Raw genomic sequence first — 11,780 nt, 5'->3', positions numbered from 1 at the left:
ACTGTAACCGAAATCTGGGTATAAACTGTAACAAAATCGGATCAAAGTCGCTAGGTCTATGCTGTAACCCTGCACAAATCACCTCGCTCTATACTGTAACATTGTTTATTTTTTCAAACGCATTTAACGAACAGGAAAATAGGTTCAACTGGTCATTTACTTTTATAAACGTTTCCTAACATAAAGGACTAACGTTTTGCAGATTTACTTTTTCTAGGCATGCATAAATAATGTCGAAATTGGAGAAAAATGCGTTGGTCTCTCGATTCAAATTTTCAAACTGTCAAATCTGCACATTTATGAGACAATATAGCGATAAATCTGCGGTGCAGAGTCTGAAGAAATATATGACTAGATACCGGATTCTGTTCCTTACAAGCAAAGCACAAAAACATCTTTTAGAAACTAAACTACTTGACGTATGGACCGGCATAAAAACACCTACCTGTCCTCCCAACAAATAATCCTCCATCTTTAAAATTCTATACTGTAACCGGAAAACGCGATACTGTAACACGTTCCCTACGGTGCTATAGGCGCGTCAAAGAAAAATTACTCTTGTTAACAGTTTACCGTTCTTATTTTATATATGTGATAAATAGAATATTATATTCGTGTAGATTCAATACTAAATTTATTGAACTCGTTGAATAAAAAAATATTATGCTCGCCAGAGGCTCGCATAATATGATTTTATTCAACTCGTTCAATAAATTTAGTATTAAACCTACACTCATTCAATATCCTCTATATAGAACCCTGTCTTTTACTTTCCTTTGAAAAAATCGTATATTTTAGTTATATTAGAAATAGCCAGATCATTTATTTATCATGAAATTTATTACATATAAAGATAAAGTGTTCCGTTTTTATGATTAGAAAATTTTATGATTAGAAAACATTTTTTATCTTCCTCAATATTAATATATATTATTAATATGTTATGTATTCATATATCAAAAAGATGATCTTACCTTTGCCTTCTCGACAAGTTCTGTCAACTTAACAAGTACATTACCTGACCTTATTACATAATGAAACCCCAAGAAAAACACGAGAACATTCAAATAACACCTGATTTGTGAACGAATGAATTACAAGAGCGTAGCCGATGGTATCTTTGCATGACTTTAAAATGCTTTCTTAAACATGATATAGTACATAAATAATATGTTTTTTGTGAGTAATATATTAATAAATACTGAGTTAAAAACTGATGTATGGATAGAAAAACAAAAGAGCATGTAGGTAAGATAGTTACCGCACTCGGAATAGGTCTGCATAGTATTTACAGACCCTGTGGCCTTTTAAAAACCTCGATCGCTACGCTCTCTCGGTCTTCAAATCGCCACCGGGTCAGTAAATACTATGCAGACCTATTCCTCGTACGGTAACTATTACATACCATATCTAATTTGATATTGTACGTAACAGCGATTTAAAAAACATGGCAACGCACACCGGCGCAGTATAAATTTGCACTGACAATAGGCGCTTTATGAAGCGTATATTTTATAGGGTTAACGCACGTTTTTCCGTGTTATAACGTCTGCAGAGTCCCGAGGAAAGGTTGGTGCCCGAGCCCGGTAGGGCGAGGGCTCCAACAGTTCTGAGGGACTCTGCAGACTTTATAACACGAAATAAACGTGCGTTGACGCTATTATAGCATAAAATTTTAAAACAGATTCATGATGTATATTTAATAAAAAACACAATACATTAAATCCTTGTGCTTGGACGGTTATTATCCAATTCTACATGTTTTACGTATGCGTTTTATTTTTCCGGGGCCAACAACGAACCGAACAAAATTTGGAATTTTAATTGATATTTTAAGCTTGACATTGGAGAAATATTATCTCAAGGAAAAAAAAACAACGTTACATTACTCTACCCAATACAAAACATGACCCTTAGAAATTCTTAGAATGATTTCAGATTGACGGTAGAAAAAAGATCAGTGACGTCATCAGAATCGGGTTTTTTCAAGCACACAAGTTTATAAAAAAAATCAGGCACTAAACATTATTCTCTCAAAGAAATATAAAGAGCATTTATCAACATAAGCATCAATAAAACAACATGTTCTCATATTCATTTTGTGTTATCTTGTTTTGTAAGTTAATCGGAGGGTTAAACTGAATGCCAGTAATTTGTTTACATTGACAACTGTCCGTTTCTTAGAAAGGGCGACAACCAAGATTAGCAGCGATGTATATACGCCGTATTTCCGGCATAGTTACTTGAATGCTGCTCGCCGTATTTAATGCGATTGAGGCCCTCGAATCAATAATTTCAATATAACAAGAGCGCATGACTCTTTGGCAAACAGGCCAAATCGTCATTTTTTGTTTGTTTACTGGGCCCTGTATGTTATGGAGAAACTCCAAAAACTGTCCATTATGTGAGAGAATGAACAGATCGAGGCGCATAGCGCCGAGATTTGTTTATTCCCTCACATAATGGACAGTTTGAGGAGTTTCTCTTACTTAAAACATGTTCTCTATTGTCTAAATAATGGACAATTGTATTAATTCATGAATTCCATGAAAATATTGAGTAAAAAATCATGCGTCCATTGTTAACTTATTAGACAGCTTTACTTTTTGGGGGAAAATGAAAAAGGTAAGAAAATCATGTTTATCATGCTTTCATGTAATACACTGTATATATAGTTGTGACAATATTCATAAGTAACACAAAGTTGCCATCATTAAGTTGTTCTGGATTTAAAAAAAGAAAGAAAGAAAAAAACGAGCAGCAATAATGTCTGATTCAGACGATAGTATTTTTATAACACAGTCTAAAGAAAACGGATGTTTGAGCCCTATAGAATCGGATTTAATTTTAAGTGAAGTATTAGACATGGTAGAATCGGCTGACAATAAGCAAAAAACAGAGCTCCAGCCGTCGTTTGATTTGAAAAGCGACCTATTTTCAGACATTTCGGACGAGGAACTTTTGAAAGCAACTCAGCTCATCGAACAAAATGAGCCAGCAAGGTTTTCAGTGCCACTTAAACAAAGTGATTTAGACAACCTTGTCAAAAGTGGATTGTCTAGTAAGACAGAAAAGAAATCAAAATGGGCAGTTAACATGTTTGACTTATGGCAGAAGAACAGAAATAAAAACACAGACTCTTTTGTGCCAAACAACAATCTAATAAATATGAGTAGCGAAGTGCTGAACGAAACACTGGGGTACTTCATAGCAGAAGTGAGGACAATATCTGGAAAAGAATATAAGCCCAACACATTATATGAGATTATAATTGCGATACAACACCATCTTCGACAGCAAGGTAGACTTATCAACTTTCTAGATGATGCCGCTTTTGATGGACTAAGGCGTATTCTTGATGCAAAAATGAAGCAGCTATCCAAACAAGGGCTTGGTATGCAACGAAGAAGCGCTGCTATTATAAGTGAAGAACAGGAAAATGAACTGTGGAATAAACGCATTCTGGGAACAGAAACGCCACAAATGCTTCTAGATACGTTACTTTACACGCTCGGCTTGCATTTTGCCTTAAGAGCAGGCCAGGAACATCGTGCACTTAGAGTTGGTGAAAATGGACAAATCACAGTCAAACGGGACTTACAAAATCGCCGATATTTAGAATATCACGAGGATGTATCCAAAACAAACAGAGGAGGAATTCAGCATCGTAAGATACAGCCCAAAATCACACGAGCATACGAAAACATAGCCAAACCCGACAGATGCCCTGTGAATATATACGAAAAATACATTTCTCTCCGGTAAGTTATCTTATTTTTTGTATATTTTTAAGCACTTTTTTTCAGCATTTATAAATAATTCGATTGTTTAATGGTTTCTTCTACATCTAAATATCTTTAAGTATTATCCGAGTATATGGCCTCAAAAATATATTATCAATTGACCACAATCTGTTACTTTTAAAACTGGTCATTTTTCATGTTATTATAAAAAAAGAGGGGCATCCGCCATTTGCCGCAATCTGTATAATTATAGTTTAAACTCTTAATTTACTTTTAAAAACATGCCTGTCATTTCTAAAGAATTTAAAAAAAATAATTTCTAAGGCATGCTGTGCAAGAGTTCTATCTATCTTCATTTTCGCGATGAAATAATATAAATGCGGACATGTAAGATATGTACATAAATATATGAGCCGTGTCATGACAAAATCAACATAATTGGTTTGCGACCAGCATGGATCAAGACCAGCCTTCGCATCCGCACAGTCTGATCAGGATCCATGCTGTTCACTTACAAACTCTATAACAAGTAGAGAAACCGATAGCGAACAGCATGGATACTGATCAGACTGCGCGGATGCGCAGGCTGGTCTGGATCCATGCTGGTCGCAAACGCATTATGTTGGTTTTGTCGTGACACGGCTCATATCTTCTTGTGCGGAGCGGATGGGGGCTTTGAATTAATTGCAGTCTTTATTTCGCAAATTCACATATATGCAATTTTCTCGCTTTGTTTTTGCTGTGGACTTAAGTGTCACTTTGTAATTTATGAAGTTCCAAAATAAACAAAAATCCAAAAAATTACTTCATAAAAAATACAAGAAAGAAAAAAAAGGAAACAACATATATAATATTTATAAATAAGTTACCAGCATTTTGTGGTAAAACTCAAAAACGTACCCTCCTAAGCAACAGCATTTTAAAATACATAATTACCTTTCTCATGACCATGTTATCAAATTACATGAATTGTAATTAATTAATGATTCTACTACTTTTAAAGACTGTCTGTTAGTAGATAATTTTTCAGAAATTACACTGTATTTTGACTGTATGACTAGGCTAATTAAGTCGAAACGAGTAGAAATGTTATCATTTCCTCTAGTAATATATTCATAATGTATATTTTGTTTGCTTACAGTCCAAGAAATTGTAAAACAGATGCCTTATACCTGCGACCTCTTAAAGCGCCAACGGCAATATGTTGGTACTGTGATTCACCCGTTGGCGTTCACGTGCTACAACAGACAGTTGGTAACCTGTGCAAACGAGCTTGCTTCAATGGACATTATACCAACCATTCTTTGAGAGCAACAGCAGCAACACGACTTTATGAAGCTGGTATTGACGAGCAGCTTATTACTGAAAAAACTGGTCATCGTTCAAATGCTGTTCGCGGTTATAAACGTACAAGTGAGGATCAGTTAATGCAAGTCAGCGGTATCTTGCATGGACAATCGGACCAATCAAAAAAATCTAAAACGGAAAATTTCAGTTCAGATACCGGAAGTACTTTTCAGGAACTCAATTTAACATCTGGAAGTATGTCGCTTCATCTTAAGTTTACAGGCAAATAAAGTTTCAGTTTGTGGATTATTTTTTCAGAAAATGATTATTTTCCAGTATATATTATAAATAAGTCAAATTATTGTATCTTGATAATAAAAAGAACACAATTTTGTCATTGAGTTATGTATTGTTCGATTATTTCACCCACTTTACATGAAATATACACATGTTCTATTACTGTCCATTTTCCTTTTAAATAATGGATAGAAAAGTATCCAATATTAATATATTGGATACCTACTTGATAAATATTGGATAGCTTCGTCATCTGCTAGTACAATAGGCACATTAATGTACAGATACAACAAAAGATGACGTCACAAACATGTTTTAAGTATTGCGCATAGGTGAAACCGGGCTATAACAAGAGCGCGTGACTATGTTAAGACATGGTTTTGGTCCCGTTATAACATGGGCAAAATAGGGAAAAATAGCCGATTTTATGCTATAATTTACAATATGACACAATTAGATTTCAAAATACGCCGAAACGCCATGAGCCATATTTGACTTTGTCAGAAAAATGACTTTAGTTATATCACATTTATCTGTGCAATCACAATTCATATGTCACTTGTAAAAGAAAAACTCGCGTTAAGGTTAAGGTAGCCACAGCACAGTTTTTGATAAAAATAACTGATTAAGAAAGGGTAATTGATTAATTGAAAAAAAGAAAAATAAGGGAGAGGCAGAAAGAAGAAATTTTCAAGGACGTTGGTGACGTCAATCGCCGAGAGAGACGTTGAAAAGTGACAGGCGATTGACTGAGAAAATTATAAAGTATGTTCGACAGTAGCTACAGGACTGTGTAATCAATTCTTACTAAGGAATTTAAAAAATAAATATTAAAGCAATTATTATCACACTGGCCATAGCTTTTGCAGAATCGGTCGCGATGGAGATTTCGTCGCTGAAGCGGTGGATATAATATGGTCGTTTGCTGCTGTCATAGATGTATATGGTCTACGAAATAGTGTGGTCTCAAAGACTACTAATCAAGGAATAAATAGCCTAGAACATTTTTGGCATACTTTTAAAGATAAAGCATAGTGTTTTATGTGACATAAATCAATTCAACTTAAAAGACAAAATGTTCTAAGTCACATTGAACACTTTGATTTTAACAATTTTTGAAAAAAGTTACAAAGACTGTTCTCTCTCCAAATGTTTTCTTAGGTTTTTAAGCAAGGAAATGTTAAAATCCACATATCTTTAACGATATTGAGTTGTTCTCCCGACGCCACGTTTAGTAGTTTTTAAATTTTCAAAATCCGACAATAAATAAAAAAAATATGCAATACTAGATCTTTTCATTTTTCTTCTCAAAAACAACAAAATGGCACTTAGAACAAAACGTTTAAAAAAATCTTCTTGTTGGTATTTTTCGTTTCATATAGGGGATATATTCCGATTTATGTTCCATGTACAGTCAAACGTGTATCAAGCGACCGGGCAAGGGAAACACCAAAAACGGTCGCTTAATGAAACGGTCTCTTAAGACAGTCAGCATGATATAAAAGTCAAAATTTATAAATGACATCTTTTTTATTCGATGGGATTGTTTTTCAATATCATTTTTTTATAAAAATGTTGAATAATAAGTACGCTCCGACAATCTAAACGGATGCAAATGTAAAAATAACGTTCTGATATTTATTGACAAAACAGTTTTGATCCATTACGTACATGTTTGACTTTTTTTCCAGAATTTTTAACTTCTCCGTTGTTTTTCCTTGTCTCCAAACACGAAAACCCTGTTAGTGAAGATGTTTTTCTGTTGTGCATTTTTTTCAATTTGAAAATTAACAAACAACATCTATTTGTTACGATTAATTTAATGGCTGATCAAGTTCAAGGTCAATTCAATGCAGTCTTAATGTCAACAAGCGAAGCGTATACAACCAATCTCAAGTATGGGCGGAGTGTTTGCATTGGTTTTATTCCGATATTATTGATAAAATAATACACGTCGGCGCGTAATACTTAACTTTCATTTGCAAGTACGCCTTTTAAAACGGTTATGGGAAAATTAGAGTTTTTCAACACGTTTATTGTTGGTGTTTTCGATTGCCTGACCTTGTTGACATAACGAGGTGGCGTTTCTTAAAAAACACAATTTAAATTGGGAAAAGTGGTCGTTTAATGAAAAAGATTGAATGGTCAAATTTAGTTTGACTAATTAACGGTTTCGCTGTTGTCCGCCGTTGAGACAAAAGTCCTGTTAATACATTAAAGATAAGAGGGAAAATGATCGGGGGGAAGTTTAAAGTGGTCCCTTTTTAAGACCCCCAAAAGTCGCCTTAAATACCACGTGGTCGCATGGGCAAAGTTTTAGACTGTCATTTTTTTATGTAAATGCATCTTACATGATATCCTCACATAGGTTCATATCGTGGTTAAATTATTAGGCATATGAAAAACCATTATTATACGAAGACTTTAAAATCTATTTCCATTTTTTACATATACATTTATAAGGAGGATTAAGCATATGCACTATTTACAAGGGACGCTGATCATTTCCACTACACTTATAGTCTAGTTTAATCGTGCTTACTTTATAGGCGGGGCTTAGTATGCTAAGTGTTCTATCCCATGATTCAAATTATCGAATAAATATTTTTCAGTAGATCTATAGTATAAATATTTTAATTATACAATATATTTTCAAATATAGAACATACATATAGAAAAATTATCGCACACAAATATTTCTAATGATGAATAAATATTATGGTATAGAATATAAACTAAGAGTTATACAATATAGATTTGGGATAATGAGGACAAAATTTATATTGATTGCAACGTTCCCAGACTCAAACTAAGTTCAGATATTTCAAGTATTGTTCAAGACTCAAGCTTAGATAAGATAATTTTTTTTGAAGGCATAATCTCTTTATCAAGTATTTTTCCATACTTAAGCTAATTTTAGATATTTCAATTATTGTTTCAGACTCAAACTTAGTTAAGACTTGAATTAAGTAAAGATATTTCAAGTGTTGTTCCAGACACAAGCTAAGTTAAGAAATTTCGATTGTTGTTCCAGACCCAAACTCAGTTAAAAAAATTTCAAGTACTGTTCCAGACTCAAGCTTAGTAAAGATATTTCAAGTTTTGTTCCAGACACAAGCTAAGTTAAGTAATTTCAATTGTTGTTCCAGACTCAAACTCAATTAATATATTTCAAGTATTGTTCAAGACTCAAGCTAAGTTAAGATATTTCAAGTGTTGTCCCAGACTCAAACTCAGTTAAGATGTTTCAAGTAGTCTTCAAGACTCAAACTTAGTGAAGATATTTCAAGTGTTGTTAGTAAAGTAATAAACCTCACACCGATACATTCAACAGTTTTTAATGAGTAGAGGACAATGCGGCTTTTATTTTATGTATGGTCGTAATTGTCCGCCTGCTTAATCGGGAAAGCATCGGATTTGTAACCCAGGGGTCGCTGGTTCGATCCTCGTGCGAGGCGTAATTTCTTCGTAACAGTTGATGTCTAATGGTCATTTATCTCTCACCGCTGATTTAAAAATCATGTGAGATTAGTGAGATTACATGTGGATTTCATTTGCTGTAAACATTATTCTGTTCCATGATTGAAAACATTTCTTTCCAAGCTGCTGTACATAGTTGATGCAGTTGCATATGCACGAGCGAAAATCATTCGGTTTCACAACGCTCGCTAACTGTCCATAAACAACAGATAAGAGACCCGAACACAATACAGATTTAGGTATAATTATGCTGTAATAAGAATCCTAAATGTTTAGTATTTCTGTATAGGATATCGACCGAGTACGAGGTCTTTCTGTTTAGGAAAGACCTGGTCACGAATTTCATGTGACACCGAGACCGCGTAGCGCTCGAGGTGTTTCATGAAATTCGTGACCAGGTCTTTCCTAATCAGAAAGATCGATGTACGAGGCCGATATCCAACTCACACCGTTAAAACTACATTGGCTTGAAATTTTATGAAATGCACAAATATTATTTTTAACACAACGCATAAACAGGTAAGCTTTTATAAATACAATATATACTTTGCTTTCCCCTTTAAAATAAAAAAAAAATAAAAAAAGCTAAATGTGCAATTTGTAAATAATAAAGTGAATAGATCCGTTATAAAAAGTATGTTAAAGAATGAATAATAATTAATGTTGATAGTATTTCGTATCCGACAATTCAGATTCTAGGACATTTGCCCCCCGGACGTATGCCCCCTTTTTGCCGTTGTGACTTGTCATCTCGTGTTTGCCAATGGAACCATTTTAGTTTTATTTATTTATGGATGCTATTTTGACTTTCACAAATTTGCACGAGTTAAGCACAATGAAATTTCGACAATAGGCGATGAATTATGGTAGCAAACAATTCAACAATAAGATATTTTTTAAAACAGGGAAGGTGGACAAATGTCCGCCCCTTCCAAAGATATGAGGGGGCAGTTGATCGCCATTGCAAAAAGGGGGCATACTAGCGAGAGGGAAACTGTCCAAAGGGCAATGTGTGGATACCCAACAGACCACGAAAGACTTACATATGTATATTGTTGGCAAGTGTGAGATACATATACCGAAACTATATTTATAAAGTGTTCTAGAATAAAACATGATCGTTCATCATAAAATGTTTTAAACTAAATCACTTATAACTTTATTAACATTTTAAAAGGGTCAGGAGTATGATGTGATTTCTGCTACATGTATATAGTTTCATACATATGAACTTGAAGCGTTCATTTTGTTATATTACGAACTTAATGACAGAATTACGTTATGGAGAAACTCCAAAAACTGTCCATTATGTGAGAGTCAGATCGAGGCGCATAGCGCTTTTAATTTTAATTTAATTTTAAGTGAAGTATTAGACATGGTAGAATCGGCTGACAATAAGCAAAAAACAGAGCTCCAGCCGTCGTTTGATTTGAAAAGCGACCTATTTTCAGACATTTCGGACGAGGAACTTTTGAAAGCAACTCAGCTCATCGAACAAAATGAGCCAGCAAGGTTTTCAGTGCCACTTAAACAAAGTGATTTAGACAACCTTGTCAAAAGTGGATTGTCTAGTAAGACAGAAAAGAAATCAAAATGGGCAGTTAACATGTTTGACTTATGGCAGAAGAACAGAAATAAAAACACAGACTCTTTTGTGCCAAACAACAATCTAATAAATATGAGTAGCGAAGTGCTGAACGAAACACTGGGGTACTTCATAGCAGAAGTGAGGACAATATCTGGAAAAGAATATAAGCCCAACACATTATATGAGATTATAATTGCGATACAAAACCATCTTCGACAGCAAGGTAGACTTATCAACTTTCTAGATGATGCCGCTTTTGATGGACTAAGGCGTATTCTTGATGCAAAAATGAAGCAGCTATCCAAACAAGGGCTTGGTATGCAACGAAGAAGCGCTGCTATTATAAGTGAAGAACAGGAGAATGAACTGTGGAACAAACGCATTCTTGAAACAGAAACGCCACAAATGCTTCTTGATACGTTACTTTACACGCTCGGCTTGCATTTTGCTTAAAGAGCAGGCCATTAACATCGTGCACTTAGAGTTGGTGAAAATGGACAAATCACAGTCAAACGGGACTTACAAAATCGCCGTTATTTAGAATAACAAGAGGATGTACCCAAAACAAACAGAGGGGGAATTCAGCACCGTAAGATACACCAAAAATCACACGAGCATACGAAAACTTAGCCAAACCCGAGAGATGCCCCGTGAATATATACGAAAAATACATTTCTCTCCGGTAAGTTATACTTATTTTTTGTATATTTTTTAAGCACTTTTTATTCAGCATTTATAAATTATTCGATTGTTTAATGGTTTCTTCTACATCTAAATATCTTTAAGTATTATCCGAGTATATGGCCTCAAAAATATATTATCAATTGACCACAATCTGTTACTTTTAAAACTGGTCATTTTTCATGTTATTATAAAAAAAGAGGGGCATCCGCTATTTGCCGCAATCTGTATAATTATAGTTTAAACTCTTAATTTACTTTTAAAAACATGCCTGTCATTTCTAAAGAATTAAAAAAAAATAATTTCTAAGGCATGCTGTGCCTTTAACTCACTGGATGAGATGAAATAACAAGAGTTCTATCTATCTTCATTTTCGCGATGAAATAATATAAATGCGGACATGTAAGATATGTACATAAATATATGAGCCGTGTCATGACAAAATCAACATAATTGGTTTGCGACCAGCATGGATCAAGACCAGCCTTCGCATCCGCGCAGTCTGATCAGGATCCATGCTGTTCACTTACAAACTCTATAACAAGTAGAGAAACCGATAGCGAACAGCGAGGATCCTGATCAGACTGCGCGGATGCGCAGGCTGGTCTGGATCCATGCTGGTCGCAAACGCATTATGTTGGTTTTGTCGTGACACGGCTCATATCTTCTTGTGCGGAGCGGATGGGGGCTTTGAATTAATTGTA

At 34.5% G+C, this 11,780-nt stretch overlaps 2 protein-coding genes across 2 annotated transcripts; both read left to right on the top strand.

The window, feature by feature from the left end:
• The first annotated feature begins 2,375 nt into the window (after nucleotides 1-2,375).
• Nucleotides 2,376-5,634, top strand: LOC132760526 (zinc finger MYM-type protein 2-like). The gene is made up of 2 exons (XM_060752513.1): nucleotides 2,376-3,761; nucleotides 4,885-5,634. The coding sequence occupies exons 1-2, from the start codon at nucleotides 2,767-2,769 to the stop codon at nucleotides 5,318-5,320; spliced, it is 1,431 nt and encodes a 476-aa protein (XP_060608496.1). The 5' UTR covers nucleotides 2,376-2,766; the 3' UTR covers nucleotides 5,321-5,634.
• Nucleotides 5,635-10,182: 4,548 nt separating this feature from the next.
• On the top strand, nucleotides 10,183-10,886 carry LOC132760527 (zinc finger MYM-type protein 2-like). Its single transcript, XM_060752514.1, has one exon. The coding sequence runs from the start codon at nucleotides 10,183-10,185 to the stop codon at nucleotides 10,846-10,848; it is 666 nt and encodes a 221-aa protein (XP_060608497.1). The 3' UTR covers nucleotides 10,849-10,886.
• The last annotated feature ends 894 nt before the right edge of the window (nucleotides 10,887-11,780 follow it).

This window comes from Ruditapes philippinarum, unplaced genomic scaffold, assembly GCF_026571515.1.
Source record: "Ruditapes philippinarum isolate M1 unplaced genomic scaffold, ASM2657151v2 ctg24263_1_1_1_1, whole genome shotgun sequence".
Lineage (NCBI taxonomy): Eukaryota > Metazoa > Mollusca > Bivalvia > Venerida > Veneridae > Ruditapes > Ruditapes philippinarum.
The sequence above is the reverse complement of the archived record's forward strand: the minus strand, read 5'-3'. Positions and strand labels throughout refer to the sequence as shown.

Bases quoted from the DNA above. Each gene is read 5' to 3' on its own strand.
- LOC132760527 (XM_060752514.1), top strand. From the start codon at position 10,183: ATGGTAGAATCGGCTGACAATAAGCAAAAAACAGAGCTCCAGCCGTCG.
- LOC132760526 (XM_060752513.1), top strand. From the start codon at position 2,767: ATGTCTGATTCAGACGATAGTATTTTTATAACACAGTCTAAAGAAAAC. The intron at 3,762-4,884 runs GTAAGTTATCTT...GTTTGCTTACAG, and splicing joins GAAAAATACATTTCTCTCCG to TCCAAGAAATTGTAAAACAG.